Source organism: Euleptes europaea, chromosome 19 (assembly GCF_029931775.1).
Source record: "Euleptes europaea isolate rEulEur1 chromosome 19, rEulEur1.hap1, whole genome shotgun sequence".
NCBI classification, from domain to species: Eukaryota; Metazoa; Chordata; class Lepidosauria; order Squamata; family Sphaerodactylidae; genus Euleptes; species Euleptes europaea.
The window spans coordinates 3,661,879-3,681,998 of record NC_079330.1 but is presented as its reverse complement, the minus strand read 5'-3'; the positions used below and the strand labels follow the sequence as shown (position 1 = coordinate 3,681,998).

The 20,120-nt window shown below is 45.4% G+C and overlaps 1 protein-coding gene across 10 annotated transcripts in view; it reads left to right on the top strand.

Moving 5' to 3' along the window:
• The window catches only part of KIF1B (kinesin family member 1B), a 111,924-nt gene that overhangs the window by 15,147 nt on the left and 76,657 nt on the right, over nucleotides 1-20,120 (top strand). For all 10 annotated transcript variants that reach the window (XM_056865624.1, XM_056865623.1, XM_056865621.1 and 7 more), the window contains exons 2-6: nucleotides 5,523-5,599; nucleotides 10,866-11,045; nucleotides 14,427-14,492; nucleotides 18,369-18,547; nucleotides 19,635-19,746. In XM_056865624.1, coding sequence (XP_056721602.1) covers nucleotides 5,523-5,599; nucleotides 10,866-11,045; nucleotides 14,427-14,492; nucleotides 18,369-18,547; nucleotides 19,635-19,746 — 614 coding nt within the window. The remainder of the gene's footprint in view (nucleotides 1-5,522; nucleotides 5,600-10,865; nucleotides 11,046-14,426; nucleotides 14,493-18,368; nucleotides 18,548-19,634; nucleotides 19,747-20,120) is intronic.

Here is a 20,120-nt window from a genome sequence, read left to right as displayed (position 1 = left end):
ATGCATCATACCTTCCTATTTTGTTTCTAAATTTTATCAAAAACTATTGGCGTACAAGTAAAAAGAGAACATACCACAAGTATAATGATATCAGTCTTTAGTACATTTTTACAGTTCTGTGTCTGGGTCAAACATGTTGCCCTGAGGCAAGTAGAAAATACCTTACACTGATATCATACCACTCTACCCAAACTGATGAGATTGCCTCAAGCTAAGACCAAATGTTTACTTTTTAGAAGGCGCAAACTGGCCAGCTCCTCGATGCTCCTGCCACAGCGATGTAGATTTTCCCGAGAAAGTCACTGCCTGCCCTTTTGGAGGAGGTGCAGAGGGGTAGCTTAGGCCGAGTGGTACCTACAAGAGTCCAGGAGGACACGTTTGGGCCTTCTGATCTCAGTTGGCTGCCTGGGGCATAAATTCTGTTGCAAAAGGGAAGAAGTAAAGATGGCAAAAGAGAGAGAAGGTCTCCTAGGTCTCTTTGACAGAATGTGCTATTGTTATGTTGAGCAGTGTATGAAAAAATGAAGGAAGGGGGTGGGGAAGAATTTGTGTAGGGCAGCAGAAACTCCTGGGCCAGCTCTTATGCACTTCACTCCGGCCCCACCCTGTCCATGCTGCTGCGAGATACTCTCATAACAGTCTACCATTAATTGTGTAGTTGTGTGCAGCTGAACTTATTTTTAACTGGCAATGTGGTGTTTGTTTTGTTTCCTCTAGTAAGAATGAAGGAATGTTCCTTGTTTAGGTTTTTTTTTTTTTTGCCTTGAAACACCTACAGGGTCATAGAATCATCAAGTTGGAAGGGACCACCAGGGTCATCTATCCAACCCCCTGCACAATGCAGGAAATTTGCAGCTACCTCCCCCCCTCATCCCCAGTGACCCCCACTACATGCCCAGAAGAGGGCCAAGATGCCCTCCCTCTCATCATCTGCTTAAGGGCATAGAATCAGCATTGCTGACAGATGACCATCTAGCCTCTTCTTAAAAACCTCCAGGGAAGGAGAGCTTACCACCTCCCGAGGAAGCCTGTTCCACTGAGGAACCGCTCTAACTGTTAGAATTTTTTCCCTAATGTCTAGACAGAAACATTTTGATTTAATTTCGACCCGTTGGTTCTGGTCCGACCTTCTGGGGCAACAGAAAACAACTTAGCCCCCTCCTGTATATGACAGCCCTTCAAGTACTTAAGATGGTTATCATATCCCCTCTTAGTCTTCTCCTCTTCAGGCTAAACATACCCAGCTGTGACCTGATGGCAGTTTTGTTTCTCATTGCTGGTTTTGTAGATTGGTTTGTACATTGTTATGTATATTTTTTTTTCTTTTTTTTTAAGTAGAGCGTTCATACAGTTTTTATGTATACGATGTATGCCCTCTTGTTTGTGGGCTTCCTAGAGGCACCTGGTTGGCCACTGTGTGAGCAGACTGCTGGACTTGATGGGCCTTGGTCTGATCCAGCAGGGCTTTTCTTATGTTCTTATGTGTAGTATACCTTTAATTATAAATGCTGACATTGTTCTAGAAACTAATGAAATTGCGTACTCTTGTGTAGAAAAACAATGCAAGGATACTAAGTGCCATGAAATTTAAAAAAAATAATCATTGTGATTATTTTGATTCACATGAGGGGAGAAGCTAAAGCATAACATGGATTTGGGGGGTCAAAACAGCAAGGATGAGAAATTCAAAATCCTCCCACTCTCTGGATCTAGATAGGCTTCCTTGGCAGAGATACGCTAGCACACAAGACAATTCATGCCTTTATAAATATTAAGTTCTGGCATTTGGCTTTCTCTGAATGTCAGTCTTAACTCTGTATTGTAGCTGATTGCCATATTCTTAATCTTTTTGTAATTGTACGTGTGAAAAAGGGGTTTCCTTTGGGCTTTCTTTGTTTAGGTGAGTGTGTGTGAGTGTGTGTGAATTTATAGATTTGTTGCAGTTTGGGCTGGGGCTGCGCATGGGATTGCTTTGGGTTTACCCTTTCTGTTTTTAATTTCGTAGGCTGTGTTGATGCCTCTGTTGCTATCCAAAGCCACATGTGTCCTCCCCACGTGACAGTGTCCTGGGGTAAGCGATATTAATCCTTGGCTTTTGCCTGGCTGTCAGCATTCATAAGTCAGGAGTGCCAGCAGAAGGCAAATCCATTAAATGTGGAATCGGCTAGCGGAGGTTCAGTAGCAAGTGTTGCTATTTGCAGTCTGTGCCGTTCATGGGGGCACCCAGATCCCCTTCCCACATCAAAGCCTTTGCCAGCAACATGGCATCTGTCGAAGAACTGTAATAGTGTAGGGCAGTGGCTGGCAACCACATTTGAAGGCCAAATGAAGACAAGCCTGGGTCCTTTAGCTGTATCTCCTAAGTTCAGTGGTTCTCCAGTTTCTTTGAAGTGGGATCCACTTCTAAGCTTACTCTACCGTTCAAGACTTTCTCTCAGGGTAACTCCACTCTGCCTCCCCCCTCTCCAACATAAGATGCAATAATCTCTCATCGGGTAACACTGAATAAGTGTTTATATTTTGTTTTTCATATTTGTAAATATGTAAGATTATTGAGCAACTGACTGTATTTCATAGCCATCTCACAACAGCAGAGGTAAACCAAAGTTTGCCATAGAGCCTCCTCTTTCTTCCTCCTGGCCTTGTGACCCTCGTGTGAGAGAATAGCATTCCACTTTGCAGTCCTAACCCATAGGTCAAGAACCATTGCTATAACACTGTTGGGCAGCAGTAGAAGAGCTAGATTCGAGTCCATAGCACCTTAGTGATGAGATTTTTGGAGTATAAACTTTTGAGAGCTTGACTCTCAAAAGCTTATACTCTGAAAATCTTGTTGGTCTTTAAGGTGCTAATGTACTCGAACATAAATTCCATAATTCTTTGACTCTTGGCTGTCCAGCACATTGTTGGTCCTTGGATGAAGTAGGAGTCATTATGAAGGGTACAGATGTGTTCTGACTGCCTATCCTCCTTCGTGAAGCAGTCTGAAAGCACCCTGCTTTGAGCCTATGCCCCTGTCAGCCAGAGAGTGGTTGATGTTCATTATACTTAGAATCATAGAGTTGGAAGGGACCACCAGGGTAATCTAGTCCAACCCTCAACTTCCTTACACTCTCCTTTCACAACTGGGCAGCCAAGCTAAGTTAGGGAAAAGGCTTAAAGTGATGGGTTGAAAGGGAAACCAATAAGTTAAGAACTTAAGTTTGTTGGGTGTAGCATGTGCAACATTTTTGCTGGAAATGTGAGGAAGCTCCTTTTTGGTCAGGTATTTCCTCATGATGCCTGACTGGGCAGATCAGAGTGATAGTGTGAGACAAATTTTGTGTTGACAATCTCTTGCTTCCATTTTCTCTTGGGCTTGTTTGTTTGCACAAGATTTACACATGGCTACAGATGGGAGAGATGAGATAAGGGTTTTGTTGCTGGCAAGACACACCACAAGGTGACCAGGTACTGCAGGGTGAGCTTGTAATTTGGAAGTAAGAACAGGGCTTTAGCCAGGGTTTGGTAGCCATATGAAGATGACAGGGCTTGGAGAACAGTTGGACTCTTTCCCATTTAAAATGTCAGTTCTATTAAAATCTCCGTGTGGGCTCCATCCATATTTTATTTGCCGAAGAATGTTTTAGTACATCACCCCCAGTATTAAGCTTCAAAATGTTCCTCATTCCATCTTCAGGCCCTTTTCATCACCTCCCTCAATACTGTGTAGACTCTGGAACCTCCGAAGGCCAGTCGCAGGCCACAAGCTTTTAGCTTTGAACTATGTAACGTGTTTCAAAATATACTCAAGTGGTCCTGCTGGGAAATTCCCGGGAGCCGTTGAGCTTTTCATTACTGATGTGCCTCCGGCTTTTGCAGTGGTTATGAATTTTCTCTTGTTGTTCAAAGGAAGAGCATCTTCTTTAAATCTCTCCCCTGTTCAAAAACTCTTATTAACACAAAGGCAGAATGGCCTACTTCTTATATTTGTCTCTTTGCTTACTGGGATTGTGTTTTATTTCATAGCTATATTTATTTTTCATTATGAATAGGCCTACCTTTCTGTTATGGCTTCTAGAGCTCCTGCTGAATTTCTGCAATGCAAGGCTGCGGTGTGAAAACCTTTATATTATAATCTGTCATGATATTTATTTATTTTTTAGTTAAGATGCAGAATAGGCTTTTCAAAGGTGGATCGGAGGTGGCCCCTGCCATATGAAGCTGCCTTTTACAGAGTCAGAGTATTGATCCATCTAGTTCAGTACTGTCCATTCTGGCTGGTGATGGTTTTCCAAAGTCTCAGACAGACAGACCATTTCCTAGCATCTGCTGGTGGCAGAATCGAACCAGGGACTTTCAGCATGCAGAGCTGGTGCTTGGTCACCGAGCCATGGCCTTTCCCCACAGTTGTCACCACAGGTCTAGTTATGAAGTGTCTTGTTCTCTGGAGGGGCCAAGAGAAGTCCTGGCAGTCCATCAGATCTATTAAGTCTGAGCCAGGAGAACATATACTTAAGCTGTCAGTTTGTGATGAGTATGGGAGGCAGTTACTGTAAATCTTTTGAACCCCAGTGTGTGGATATTCTTGGCTTTTATTTGGTCAGCCACTTTTTTAATGGACAGGGGACTCATATGCTAAACATATAGTAGATGGCTGACTTGTTCAAAAGGTGTGAGCATTGCTGTAGTTTCCACTTATCTGTTCATAAGTTTGAGGCCCACAGGTTGACCGGGGGCTTGGAATACATGGGAGCCAGAGTGGAATTTTTGCGCCATCCTGCTTCATACTCCTTGAAAGCACTTATCAGACACATGAGGGCGGTGGTGAATGAAAGGGATACGGAATTCTTCTAGGCATCCACGAGGGTGGTGTTTTAATTCACAAGGGTATTCAGGGGATGTATTATTGATACTGGATTTAAAGCAGTGTAAGAGTTCATAGAATCATAGAGTAGGAAGGGACCACCAGGGTCATCTAGTCCAACCCCCTGCACAATGCAGGAAACTCACAACTACATCCCCCACACACACCCAGTGCCCAGAAGAAGGCCAAGATGCCTCCCTCCCATGAACTGCCCAAGGTCATAGAATCAGCATTGCTGACAGATGGCCATCTAGCCTCTGCTTAAATACCTCCAGGGAAGGAGCACTTACCACCTCCTGAGGACGCCTGTTCCACCGTGGAACATCTTTAACTGTAAGAATATTCTTCCTAATGACCAGATGGAAATTCTTCTGATTTAATTTTAACCCATTGGTTCTGGTCCGACCTTCTGGGGCAACAGAAAACAACTTGGCACCATCATGTCAGTTACCTTTGGACTACAAAGGCAGCGTTTTAGTGAGGGTCTTTCAGTTCTGCCTATTTTTAATAGTTTATTTGCCATATATTAATAGGCAATACTTTATGTGCTTTGGGGGTGCCAGCATGGTAAACTACCACGTTCTTCTACAGAGTTTAGATTTTGTAACCTCGTTCTTCTGTTCCTGACTTTCCCAGAGGTTCTTGGATAATGAATGTGCGTTTTTGTTTGTTCTAGGCATACTCAACCCAAAGAATCCCAAGGAACCAGCAAAATCATTCAGCTTTGACTATTCCTACTGGTCGCACACCTCGGTGAGTGCCTTTACTGTTTTGCGTTTTGTGTCATTGGCCAGCGCCTTTCCGAAGGTGGAATGCAAGAGGATCCAACTGGGGACCAAAGCCTCCACCAGCAAGCAGCTGCTTTTTCTACTACAACTGTGTCATGCTTTTAGCCCTCTGAGTTCCTGTAGGTTTCATCTCAATGGGTTTAAGTGCTTTTTCCATCCTGGGATCAGAGAGATTACATTCCAGGGGCAATGGAGAGCAAGTGTGTTCAGAGATGACAGAGAGCTGCCCTAAGCAGCCACAGAGTGGAATTTGGAGAGCAAACATTTTCCAACAGTGAACATCATTTGTTGAGAGAGGAAAATCTTCCTTCAGAAGGGCTTATGGTTGTGGAGATATAGGAGGTTTAATTCTTGGTTTATTAGGGAGGCAGGGCAGTGCCTTTTGCTTCCTGCTCCACCCAGAGTCATAAAGTTGTCTCTCTTCCAGGCCTCATTCTTTGTGAAAGGTGAACCTCTGGTCTTGCTGACTTCCAGTAATTGTTGGGCTTTGCCATCACTGTTCTTCTGTTTTTTTATTTTAAGGGTAGGGAGGGTGAAAGGAAGCTCTTCTGATTTCCAGCAACTGTAAGCTTTGATAACTTGCTTTTTGTCTGGTTGGAAGAGCAGAAGATACCTGGTGGGTTGGCCCAGCAAATTTCTTTTCTTGGTTCAAGCTCTGAGGAAAGTAAGCATGTGAAGAGAATTTGGTTCCTAAGCTTCTTCATCCTGAGCAATGAAATTGTGAGAGAGCCACATTGTTCTACAGTGTATAGCCAGTATATAGGTAAGCCCAGTGTGACTTTATTGAAGATCTCATAAACATGGTTTAGATGCATCAGTAAACCATAGTTTGGTGTTATGCGAATGAGCTTGGAAGGAACACTGGACCTCTGTGCTGCTTTCTTCCTCTTCCATCTCCCCTCCCCTCCCCTCAAGTGTTGCTTATTTCCTGGTTATTGGTGAATAGGATGTTTATTACATATGAACCAGCAAACCATGGCTTGTCCTTGGCCTGAAAACTAGGGTTGCAGTTTGTTTACAATTTCTATGGACTTTTAATCTTGGCTTGCCAGGAACCAGGCAATAACTAACTTACTAGTGATGTGAGCCAGGACTTGCTCAGATAATGCCAAACCAAGGTTTGCTGTTACACCTGAACCATGCCTTTGTATTCTGAAAGCCAAATAGTCTTGGATAAAGTTTGGTAAACAATTACGTTAATGCATCATTGAGTAGAAAGGTGCTCAGGGAGCCTGGAAGTTACAAGGGCAGGCACTAGGGCCGTGTTGGCAAACCTATGGCACGCGTGCCATTTCCGGCACGTGTCGCTCTTTCCGCCGGCACGCCCGGCTTGCAGCGGCTCAGCTGCTCCTCGCCCCTCCCTTGCTGAGCTGAGGCCGTGACTTAGCTCTTCCTGCAAGTCGCTGGCCTTTCCGGCTCTGCCCCGCCCACCTCCACTGTAGCCTCCCTGGTGCCTCGTGGTTCCCAGGAGTTTTTTTGGTCCAAGGCAGGAGCTGCCTGCCTGCCTGCCGCCTCCGGAGGCCCTCCCATGCCCGGCAGCAGCAGCTCGGCTGCACTTGGTTCTCCTTGGCTACCTACTCGTGAGTCGCCTCCCTACTCGTGAGTCGCCTGCCCCGCGGAGTGTGCTTGCGCCTCCCCGAGCCCTCCCACCAGGGCGTCCGCCTGCCAAGAGAGAGAGAGAGAGCTGCCGCAGCGGTTTGAGTGGTAAAGCTCAAATGGCTGGGCGGGGGGGAATCAGCCTCCGTTTGCATAGTCTGAGTTTTGGGGGGGGTCGTTTGCTGGTGGAGTTTGCAAGTGGGAGAGGGAAGGGTCTGCTTCAGCCAGAGGGGGTGGGGGGATCAGTCTCCGTTTGCATAGTCTGGGGTTTTTTGGGGGGTGTCGTTTGCCGGTGGAGTTTGCAGGTGGGAGAGGGAAGGGTCTGCTTCAGCATGCCAAATGCAAACTTTTACCTTTCACTAAAAAGTTGTTTGTATCATTGAAAGCTCTGTTATTGTGTTTTTCTTTTAAGGCAAAAGATGTTAATGTATGCGTTGTTTTTTCTAAACTAAAACCTCAGTATTCAGGTTAAATTGCCGCATTGGCACTCGGCGATAAATAAGTGGGTTTTGGGTTGCAGTTTGGGCACTCGGTGTCTAAAAGGTTCGCCATCACTGCACTAGGGGAAACACGAGAAGAGCATCCTGGACTTGAGGCATGGCTACAAAGAAGGTCCTTTCTGTGGCTCCCACGAGAAGGTGCAGCTGCACCAAGCAAGGCCTTTGGCCAGCTGTTTGACTTCACTGATGATCAGATTTGTATGGGAGTTGGCAGTCCTGCAAATACCGTTATTGCAAGACCAGCATTGAATGAACTGATGACCAGTGAAAGTTACTATAGGGCTGGCAGGCTTCTCTGTTACCTATATCAATCAACACTATTCGTGCCAGGCCCTGAACCAGTTAAAGTTTCTGGTCTATCTGAAGGATAAGAAAGGTAGATATTTGATCCTCCTAACTCAAGGGGCCAACAGAAGAAAATACATGATTGCTAATGTGTACGCACCAAACCATGCAAAAGAAAAATTCTTTATTGGTTTTTTCGCAAAACTACAGGATTTTCAGCAAGGAGAAGTAATCATAGTCGGAGACATGAATGGTGTAATGGACACAAAACAGGACAAATCGGTTAAGTCTAAAGGCGGCAAACTACCTATGATTGTCTTCCAGTTCTTGAAAGATTGGAGCTTAATAGACGCTTGGAGATTTAAACACCCAAATCAGAAAGACTTCACCTTCTATTCAAATAGACACAACTCTTACTCCAGAATTGATTAGGAAAGGCCCTAGCTCAGTGGTTCCCAACCTTTTTTTGACCAGGGACCACTAGGACTTTTTTGTTCGGTGCAGGGACCCCAAGGTTCAAAATAAAAATTCCGAGAATTTGAAAATAAACTTTAATCATAACTGTTAGTTAAACATTAAACTTAGAAAAAATATTTGAATATATATTTTTATAATAGAGAACTTTTAATTGAAAATATTAATTTATTATGGGTTTATAACTTAGTTTCACGGACCTTAATTTAGTTCTGGCGGACCCCTGGGGGTCCATGGACCCCTGGTTGGGAACCAGTGCCCTAGCTGGTCTGTTCTACCAGGCTGATGAAGAAAACAAGATCTACGAGCTGCTTGAGGAGGTGGCAGTGTGTATCATGCACTTGCCCGCACTAAAATACAACTACATTTCTGAGCTTTATACACCTCCATGCGTGGTGTACTTAGCCTCTTCCTTCCCCCTTTCCATGGCTTCTCTTAATTGAACAGTAACTCTATTTTCCACAGAGAGCATGGCAGGACAATCATCTTGTTAATCTGCTCCAGTTATCCCTTGAACAGGGAAATGTTCTGCTTGTCAGCTGATGCGCCAGATTATGTCATGCTCTATGGCCCTCTTTTGAAGGAGGAGCACTAATCTTTCTTTTAAACTTCTTTGCCTTCTAAAGCTTTTCAAATACTGCATTCTTCCTAAATGGAACAGCAAAATGCAATTGCCACTTAACTGAGAGTGTCTGCTGCTGGATTCCATTGTTGCTTCCTTGGTGTTTTGACATTTATTTTGAAATGCCTTGTGCTTCGTTTGATAAATGGGGGGCCGAGGCTTTTCCAGACTACCAAGTCTTTCCCCCCAGAAACACGGTGGCTAGCTTTTGGGCATATGGAAAGAGGAAAAGGCACTTCCCATGTTCAGTAATATTTGAGTCAGAAGGCAGGCCACTGCTAGTGTTGCAATGTAGGATTCACCCATGACTGTACCTACAATGCATAGAAATTGATAGCCACATTGGTGCTCCAATGTCAAGTTCTGTTTCCTGATTTGCCCTGTGTTACAGTTGGGCTTCCTTCTCTGCAGAGATTTCAGAAGTTCATGAGTTTGGCCTTGCTGCCCTGCCTCCCTCCCTCTTCCCTTTCACTTAGCATTCTTTTTCGATTCAAGTGCCTCGGAGGGTTAAGCATGGTTTGGATTCCTCCAGTTCCAAAATACTTCCAGGTTAGGCATTCCCAGCAAAATAGAAATGTAGCTTGAGATGACTCAGGTTCCTTTTCTTCCAGTCCTGCTTGTCTGTTTGCTAACTCGCGAAAGGTATTCACTTGTGGCAGCATTTCCTATTTGGCATTGCAAATTAGTAAGATTCTTTAATAACGGAGACTGGGAAGTAAACTTGGACAGCTGCACAAGCAGATTAATTTACATGGCTGGTAACATTTTATAGTGGGGTATGATAAGCAGTCGGTTTGATCCTTGAATCATAAAGCAACAGAATATTCAGAGACCTAAGCTTACCACTTTCCCCAAGGGCTGCCTGTTGTTGAATGATATTATATCCAGTTCTAATGAGAACACAGTCCACTGTCAGGAGGGCTTGCAGGCTCCCCTTGGGTAACTAGTTGGGTTGTGGAAGAACATTTTAAGTATTATTGTACCTAATGGAGTATCTTAAATATCCCGTTTACAAATGTATGTTGGGATGGACAGGCCACTGCCTGTGTATAAGATCTCAGGTTAATATGGAAATCATGGAGAGGGGCAAGTGGCTCAGTGGTAGAGCATTTGCTTAGCAGGCAGAAGGTCCCAGGTTCAATCCCCGGCATCTCCAGTTAAAGGGACTAGGCAAGTAGGTGATGTGAAAAACCTCTGCCTGAGACCCTGGAGAGCCGCCGCCAGTCTTAGACAATACTGACTTTGATGGACTGAGGGTCTGATTCAGTATAAGGCAGCTTCATGTGTTCATGTGTAGAGGCCCTGCACGGAATACCAAAGATCCAGGTTCAATCTCTAGCAACCTCAGTTCAAAGATGATCAAACTTTGGGTTATTAGAAAAGACCCTTCTCTCCCTGAGACCCTGGAGAGCTCCTGCCAATCAGAATAGACAGTGCTGAGATAGCTGGACCAATGGTCTGGCTAGGTATAATGTAGCTTCATATGACATCAGCAGTTATAGGACCTTAGGTAGCAAAGATGAGACCTTGAAGAGCTGCTGCTAGTCAGAGCATACATTGGGCTTTATGGAGCATTGGTACATCAGCTTTAGACTTAACCCACAAAGCTGACCTTTTGCACCCATTGCTAATTTTACTTTTTCAAGATATAGAAGGCTGTCCCACAATGTTTGAGTGTCCTCCCTCCCTCTGCAGGCGAGTGCTTAATTTTAAATAGGCCCATTCTGACATCTACTTTTTTTAAAACTCTGCAGCCCGACGATCCGTGCTTTGCATCTCAGAATCGTGTGTACAATGATATTGGTGAGGAGATGCTGTTACATGCCTTTGAGGGCTATAATGTGTGCATCTTTGCGTATGGTCAAACTGGAGCCGGGAAATCCTATACTATGATGGGAAAGCAGGAGGAAAACCAAGCAGGGATCATACCACAGGTAAGAGCAGGTGTTAAGGTGCTAATGTGCAAATAATTTCTGTCTGTTTTCCTTTTGCATGAGGCTTTTAGATGCTTGTGGGAGTGCCTACTTCCCCTTTTTAGAACACTTCAGCAACATGGATTTATAGCCTTCATTCAGCAAAAATGCATTTGGAAATGCTGAGCATGTGAAGAGTTATGCTCCCATTAATTAAGTCTTTCCGTTAGTGGTTTTCAAGAGCAGTGAACCTCTCAATACCAGCATGGGCAAAGGCTGTAGCCTCTATGCCCTGTTTGGCCCTCTAGGGCAACTGGGTGGCCTCTGTGTGCTGGGACAGATAAGAACATAAGAAAAGCCCTGCTGGATCAGACCAAGGCCGTCAAGTCCAGCAGTCTGTTCACGTAGTGGCCAAACAGGTGCCTCTAGGAAGCCCACAAACAAGGTGACTGCAGCAGCATTGTCCTGCCTGTGTTTCACAGCACCTAATGTAATAAGCATGCTCCTCTGATCCTGGAGAGAATAGGTATGCATCATGACTAGTATCCATTTTGACTAGTAGCCATGGATAGCCCTCCATGAGCATGTCCACTCCCCGCTTAAAGCCCTTCAAGTTGGCAGCCATCACCACATCCTGGGGCAGGGAGTTCCACAATTTAACTATGCGCTGTGTGAAGAAATACTTCCTTTGATCTGTTTTGAATCTCTCACCCTCCAGCTTCAGCAGATGACCCCACGTTCTAGTATAATGAGAGAGGGAGAAAAGCTTTCCCCTGTCCACTCTCTCCATACCGTGTATAATTTTATAGACCTCTATCATGTCTCCCCTTAACCGCCTTCTTTCCAATGGACCACTGGTTTTATCCAGCAGGGCTGCTTAATTCCTGCAGTATTTTTTTTTACTCACTAGATTTATGTCTTTTTAACCCTCAAAGTGGTTGACAACTTTTAAAAACAGGAACATTTTATCTTTCGTTCAGACTACCTTAACCTTGGCTCGGGACATGGTTTTGCTGCAGCCCACCCTTCCCCAAGGTCTTATAACCTATCCATCCCATACCATTTTGTTAACTGTGAAAGAAACCCACTTGGTTGTCTTCTGGTCTGCAAAGAATGATTCCCCAAGTGCCTGTCCCAAAAGAACCCGCCATAAGCGGGGAGAGGCCAAGAGCCCTTTTCTGTTTCAGGAGTAATTTCACATTGACTGACTGTGGTACCCTTGGATGGCACAATACAATTTGGCGTTTGCTGTACTGCTGTCCTGGCCCTGGTATTGAACCATTTGAACAGAGCTGAATGTGGGACTGCCTCCTGAAGAAGTACATTTTGCTGAAGAGCTGTTTTGACTTTTCATTTGGTGCAAGAATCAGCAGCGAAGTTGCTGGCTCTGTGCTGCTCCCAGGGTAAAATAGTGCAAAGCTCTGCTCTGTGCTGATAGCAAAAACATATGCGGCGCGGACATCTGACATGGATTCGGTTACGGCTGGAGGCTGCCTGTGGGTTAAGCAAAATGCCAGCCAGATGTTTGTGCTGTGGGTGTGTGCGTATAGTAGGAAAAGAAGGCAGGCAAATGGGGCACTGGTCATTTTGCATGTGCTTGGAAACACACACACACCGCCCCAGCTGCTGCGTTCTGCATCAGCTGCAAGGGGACCTTGAGGCTAACCCCACATAGAGCACGTTACAGTAACTCATCCTTGAAAACGCAGATCACAGTTGCTAGGTTTGTATCTAAAACAATTGTAGGCAAGTAGGAAATCTGATATATGGCTCTAAATTTGACAGTAGGGAAGTTTTTGTTTTAAAAAAAGTACAGAATGTAGCGTCTAGTAGTCCTTATGGCCGTGGAGATGAAAATGTGCAGTCTCTCTGAAAACTCTGTGGTCGCATGTGCGATATAGCAGGGCTTCTACTGAGCTTTGGGATTGAGTGTTTGTGGACCTTTCTTAGCTACCTGCTGTTCATTCCTCATGTAAGGAGCTATGTTCAGGAGTCTGACTGCTATGTGGAATGTTTGTTTCATGCTGGAAGATGCCCCCTTTCTGCACCTTGATTCCCTCTGAAAGGGAGAAGTTTTTAAGAAGCTCATCTTGGAACCAGAGTAAAGCAAACAAATGTTACATTTGCATTATTTTGAGTTGGCACAGGCTTGGGAAACTTCCCCCCCCCCTTTCCTTTTTACAAAGCACCCTGCTGGGGAAATGTTTATATCCATGTAAGCTTGCTTTCTCACTTGTGGGAGTCTGAAGTTCCACATGCAGAGTGAGAATGTGGGTGGAATAAAGAGGTAATAAAGAATCAAGACCCTGGCTCTGTTCAGCCATTGCGATCAGAGAAGGATGTGGTAGTTCAGCATCAATCTCTGTTTATTCCCAGTCTTCAGAACTCCGTCCCCTTGCAGGCTTTAACAAATTTGGCTGAGGATCTCTGCTCATGAGTAACAAACAAACCCATGTTGATTGCAGTGTTCAGTTTTGTACATGAGAACAAATTTCGGTTGGAGCCAAGGCTTCCAGCGTGGTGTAGTGGTTAAGATCGGCGGACTGTAATCTGGAGAACTGGGTTTGATTCCCTGCTCCACCACATGAGCGGCGGACTCTAATCTGGTGAGCCGGGTTGGTTTCCCCACTCCTACACATGAAGCCAGCTGAGTGACCTTGGGCTAGTCACAGCTCTCTTAGAGCTCTCTCAGCCCCACCCACCTCACAAGGTGTCTATTGTGGGGAGAGGAAGGGAAGGAGATTGTAAGATGGTTTGAGTCTCCTTAAAACGTAGAGAAAATTGGTATATAAAAGCCAACTCTTCTTCTTCTAAACAAGAAGGTCTTGGTGCAGGGGAAAGGGAGGCAGTTTTTGAGCCCAGGGTTGGGTGGGGGAACAGGCAGATTCTTATCAAAAGGAAGCTGCTACAGTCAGTGGTTAATTTGGGGTTAAAGAGATTGTTGAAAGGAAAAAAAACCCTGGCTCTTGGTTTACTTTCCTTGAGCAGCCATCTCTTGGAGCCTTTTCAAACAAACAGATGAGCCCAAAGGATTCCTCTCCTAAAAATAAGTGGAGATTTTAATGTTTTTACAGCTGGGTTTTAACAACCACCCCTCCTCTAGCAGTCCTGCCCCACTTTCCCCCCAGTTTGTACAGCCTCTCCTTTCTGTTGCTGAAGCTTTTTTGTTTATTTTTTAAATTGTGCTGATTAACATTAGTTGAATTTGGCTGCAGTTGGCTGCCTGGTGGTGACTGGCGTGTGTGTATCTGGAGGGGAAGATGGAGGAAGAGCAACCTTCCTGCCCAGCACTGTGTTTTGCGGGGAGCATTGGAAGCCGAGCACTGAACTGGCATTTCTGTCACAACTGTTTTTCCCCCCTGTATGCTTTTGTAGTCTGAAGCTCTCTCGATCTCTTTATAGCTCTGCGAAGAGTTGTTTGAGAAGATCAATGACAGCAGCAACGAGGAAATGTCTTACTCTGTGGAGGTGAGTTTAAGGCATCAGCTGACTTATTTCATTGTCACCTCTGTTTTATTTCCAGAAGAAATGAGGCCGTATTAAGGCAGGCCGAGCCCTCTTTTAACATTGGCACCTACACCCCAGTGTGGTGTAGCTGTTAATGAGCTAGGAGTGGGAAGATCTGTGGTCAAATCTTCCTGTGCACCGTGGATGATCACTGGATGATCTTAAGACAACTGTAGGCTCACTTAATCTGGCTCATGGGGTTTTTGGGAAGGCAAATTATGGATCAGGAGATCCCTGGACGCCACCCTAAACTGCTTGGAGGAAGGGCAGAATAAAAATACGATTAATAATAATAATCCTTCTTCCCCTTGCAAAATGGGGGCGGGGGATGAACGGGAAAGGACCTTCTGGCCTGAGCCTCCTGAGAATCTTAGTTCTCATAACTTGTTGAGCTTTATAGCTGCAAACAAAATGTGAGACAGGATGTATGTGCACCATGGGAATAGAAATCTCTGAAATAATTTTCAGCTCTCTTCATAAGTGTTGTCGGTCCTAAAATAAACGTTTTTAAATCCATCCCTGCTCACTGGCAAACCCCTTAAATGAAGCATGACTGTTGCATGTGTTTCCGGAACTGTATCAGCTGGTCGCAAAGCTAACAGTGTCCTGTGGGTGTCATAGTTAGTTTTCTTCACGCCTGGGGTTTTGGACAATGTCCATTGGTCCTTTGAACCCGTATCTGAAGCACGCAACTGTTCCTGGTGTCATGGCTGCCTGCGCTGCCATTTACAAACATCCCACTTCTGATTCTCAACAAAAGGGGATTGAAAGTTGAAGCCCCTCTGGCTCATTACTGTACTCCCAGGGGAATGTAAAGCGTGTTCTGGGATACTTCTTTGGAATCGTTATGTAGAGGCTATCTTACCTTCCATGGAAAACTGCCAGGGTTTAGAGCAAGGATTCTCCAATGCTGAGAAAAATAGTTAAATAAAGAATCCTGTGAATAGAAGACATTTTTCTGCAGAAGTGGCCATCCGTTGTGTTTCTGCGTGACGCTCTGCTGTGGGCTTGTCTCTATCCTGTCAGTCTCTGCTCAGGTGGTAGAGAGGTAATTTTCTGCTGACTGTATAATAGTTTTATAATGGCTAATTTTTATTGGGTGTTTTTATAATGTTTTATTTATATTGTAAGCCACCTTGAGTTTCGCAAGGGAGGAAGGCAGCTAATAAAATGTTTTAAATAACTAAATATACCTCTGAGTACCAGTTGCGGGGCAGCAAGAGTGGGTGGAGTCTTTAGCAGCTTGCTTGTAGGTTTTCTTGTGGCCATTGGATTGGGGAGGGGCCGTGGCTCAGTGGTAGAGCATCCAGTGGTAGAGCATCCAGTTAAAGGGACTAGGCAGGTAGGTGATGTGAAAGACCCCTCCCTGAGACCCTGGAGAGCCGCTGCTGGTCTGAGTAGACAATACTGAGTTTGATGGACCAAGGGTCTGATTCAGTATAAGGCAGCTTCATGTGTTCACTGGGGGGAAACAGGTTGCTGCTTTGGACTGATCCAGCAGGGCTCTTCTGGTATTCTTAACGGCTGGCAGCCTTGGAACACTATAGGTGTTCTTGACTGCTGCTTTCCCATGGGCTGGAATTGCAGCAGAAAGCATCTTTAGCTGAGATGGCAGGAAGTGCAGGTGTGTGTTGCTGTTGGAGGATGATGATTCTCTCTGAGCCAAAGGAATGCTCTGAATGTGGGTGACCGGAAAGGAGCATAATGGATGGGGCCCTTCCTGAACAAACTAGTTCTTCCGCTTAAACTCAACGCACAATGACAACTTCCAGGCTGCCAGCCAAGTAAGCGTTTAGAAAGGATGTGTGTCCATAGTTGGCAAGCGATTAAAATACAGCCTATGTAAAAATAGCACTTTGCTGGGGTGCATTTGTTCCATATGTTTAGTCAGGCCTCCTTTCTTGACAGACGAATGGGCTACTTCTGCTAAATCCCCTTAGACCTGCTGAATCAGCTCCATAAGGGGTGGGGGGAGAGGAGCGAGTTTTGATTTGGCGAACACGCAAAGGAGTCTGCAGTGCAGAAAGTTTCCGACAATGGTGAGCAACGGCCTCCTCACCTTCCACAGTAGAACTTCTGGCTCTGTCTTCAGAAGAGCATTTATAAGAAAAACTACTGACTTTGTCCTCTTAAAGCTATGAGGGGTTGCTAGTGTGACCTGCAGCCTTAGTTGCACTCCACCCAAATTACAGAGCCGCCTGTAATCTGGAAGGAGGCATGACTGGGTGCTAGAACACATGCTTTGCAAGAAGAGGCCCATGTTCAGTCTCTGGTAACAAAGGTAAAGGTAGTCCCCTGTGCAAGCACCGGGTCATTCCTGACCCATAGGATGATGTCACATCCCGACGTTTACTAGGCAGACTGTGTCTACAGGGTGGTTTGCCATTGTCTTCCCCAGTCGTCTTCCCTTTACCCCCAGCAAGCTGGGTACTCATTTTACTTCCCTTGGAAGGATGAAAGGCTGAGTCAACCTTGAAACTGACTTCCGTCGGGATCGATGGAACTGGTAGCTCCAGTTAAAATATCTTTAGACGGTAGTCAGGAAGACCTACTTCAGTTGAGGCCCAGGAGAGCTGTTGGCAGTCAGAACTGATAATAGATAATACTGAGCTAGAGGGACCAGTGGACTAAGTAGAAGGCAGCTTCCTGTCTTCATATGCCTTTAAGGCTGGGGAGAGATGGTGCTAGTAGGGCACAGAGGGTGACGCTGCAGTTGGAACCACACCATCATTCTCTTCATTTCACAGAAATTAGTCATGCTTGTGTTTTTGGAGAGCCTTGATGGCAGGCAGTGGGCAGCAAAGAAGGAAGTGTTTAGGGAGATGATTTTGGAGGGCAAACACACAGGAAGGGGGAACGTAAATGGCAGGAAATTTTATTTGAGGTGCTGAGGCCCAGGGCACTGGGAATTTGGCACCCCAGGCAATGTTGCTGTGGGTGGAAAGGTTTTGGCAGGTGAGAAGCGGGAGGGGAGGCCCTCTGGAAGGAAAGGGGTATTTTTAGGTTGTAATCACTGCTTTCTTCTGCTTCAAAAGTAGTGATTTATTCAGTCCTGGGCATTTCCTGGGTTGGCGAGTCCCACCTATTTGAGTGGGTCCCCCGCCTTGAGATCCCTCACTATCATGTCATTTAAGTCATATCAAAGTCATATTAGAAGTCTCTCTGCTAACCTGAAGTAATAAATGGGAGAAGCTTTTATAGCATTGACTTCTTCTTGAAAGAAGCATGGATGTTCCAGGAACCCAGTTAAAGCCTCTGCATACCTGTTACTTAGTAGTAGAGGTAATACCGGTGAAGTTCGCTGCTGCCTGGCCTGAGTAACAGGTTCTCCGGGTGCATCTACCAGCCCCTTTTCCTCCTCCTCGCTTTTGCAAGCACACTTTGCCTGGAGAGGGTTGTACAGTGATGGGCCAGCTGCCGGCCCCCGAGCCTTCTGAAGACTTTTCTCCAGGAGGGAAAATAATTTTTCATTTGTCAAGATGGGAACAGTGAAGTGAGCGTTACTATTTCTGTGGAACTGGTATAAATCCCTGTGATATTTTTAGGCACTGATCTAAAGAGCGCTTCTGTAACTCTTAGCAAACTCTATTTTTGGGATATATATTGATTCCTTTTGTTCAAAACTTCCTGAATGCGAAAATGAAGCTGCCTTGGATGCAGAATTGGGCTTAATTAAGCAGAGGTCTCTCTAAGTACCTGACTGTGTTTGTATGGCCTGGTTCAGCAGTATTGCTAATCCTCTTATCTTCTGTATTGCTTGTTCATTGAAAGCCATTCAGTAGGGGTTTTCATACAGAAGATGAGAGGCTTAATTTGCTTGTATGTGTCTGTTTTCAGGTCAGCTATATGGAGATCTACTGTGAGAGAGTAAGAGACTTGCTGAACCCCAAGAACAAGGGGAACCTTCGTGTTCGGGAGCATCCTCTGCTTGGGCCCTATGTGGAAGACCTGTCCAAACTCGCCGTCACTTCTTACACTGATATCGCAGACCTCATGGATGCAGGAAACAAAGCTAGGTTGGTTACTGGATACGTCATGCAATTGGCTAAGGTAGTTTTTAAGAAGGGAGTAGGCAGACAGATAGAGGAAGATAGGAGGAAGGAGATGGGAAATGTGTACTGTGAAGCCTTCCACGGATCCTCAGCCTTTTTCATTGTGCATGCAGTGAAATTCTCACACAGGGTAGTTGGCGGAAATCCAAAATGCTGCTGCAGAGGGTGGAGCCAGTCCCAAAATGGCTGTGCCAAGAGGTGGAGCCAAACACACAGAGGAAGGCTAAGTGCAGGGGAGAAGAGCAGTAATTAAAAAAAAAAAACTGGGAAAGAAGAGTGAGAGAGAATAAAACAAACACTATGATGGCAGCTGCCCCCGAACAGCGTTATTTTAATCTGCATAGCCAATTGGATCTTCAGTTGCCATTTGGAAGCCCTGCTGGTCGAGAGAACCATCTGGCCTCACCCGCCCTCTAAAAACACTTGGTGGGGACCACATTGGGGACCCATGCCTTACTTGGTATTGAAGTCACCCTATATATGCTGCTGAGCCTGAATTATGGGATGTGGGGGAATTGGAGAGGAGGGAGTGGGAACGAGGGAAGATGGCGAGAGCAAGGAATAAAGGCACCCCCGCTGGAAGGCTCCGTTCACTTTTGTCTGTTGCCTTCTCAGACTTGTCTGCCCATTCTCCTGCTTTTCCATCCATGGCCGCTGTGGTCTGTGCTTGTCCTTGGCTTACACATAACAGGCCCAGTCTTGGATGAAGTCCGTTTTCACACAAGTATGGGATTGTTTATAAGTTATCGTTGTGGGAAAGACGTGGTTGTATAAAAGCTGCTTCTAGGCCACATTACAATAAAAGAGCAAAGGAAATGACACAGTTTAGTAAATCAGTCTGGTCCTCATTCATATACCAAATGGTATACTTTGGAGGGTATGGACTGTGTTGGAAAATTATGGGCTGTTGAAGAGGCCACCGTTGAGTAAGCTGACAGTTTCTGTTGCCTGAGTTTTGAAGTGCTGGCGTTGGCAGGCAGTTTTGGGGGCCTCTTGCTTTTTAGGGGGAAAAATTGAAAGTTTTCCCCTCTCTCCCTCCCTCTCCCCAAAGGACGGTGGCTGCTACCAACATGAATGAAACCAGCAGTCGTTCGCATGCAGTTTTTACCATTGTTTTCACTCAGAAGAAACATGACCCAGAAACGGACCTTTCCACTGAGAAGGTAGGACATCTCAAGTTTGGGGTGTTGAAAGCAGGAGGGGTTAGTGGGGTCCTTGCAATTAATCAGACACTCCCTGCAGTGGGGAGGCATTGAGCGTGGCTTCTTTCCCATGCATTTAGAGGCACGGGATTGGACCTCATCCTAATCCACGTAGCAGAACCCACCTGTTTTGTGTTAGAGCGCTTTGTTCTTTCAGACATTCTTTTTATGACCTGGTGTTTGTGTGTGTGTGTTGGCTGGGCTCTTTCTGAGATGTGTGCTTAATGCAGGGAGAATTCTAGGAATGGGAGTAGAAACGAGGAGGAGGAGGAACTCTGCAACCTAATGAGGGAGCAAACTAAATCGCCCTCCCTGTACACAGAAGCGTCAGTGTT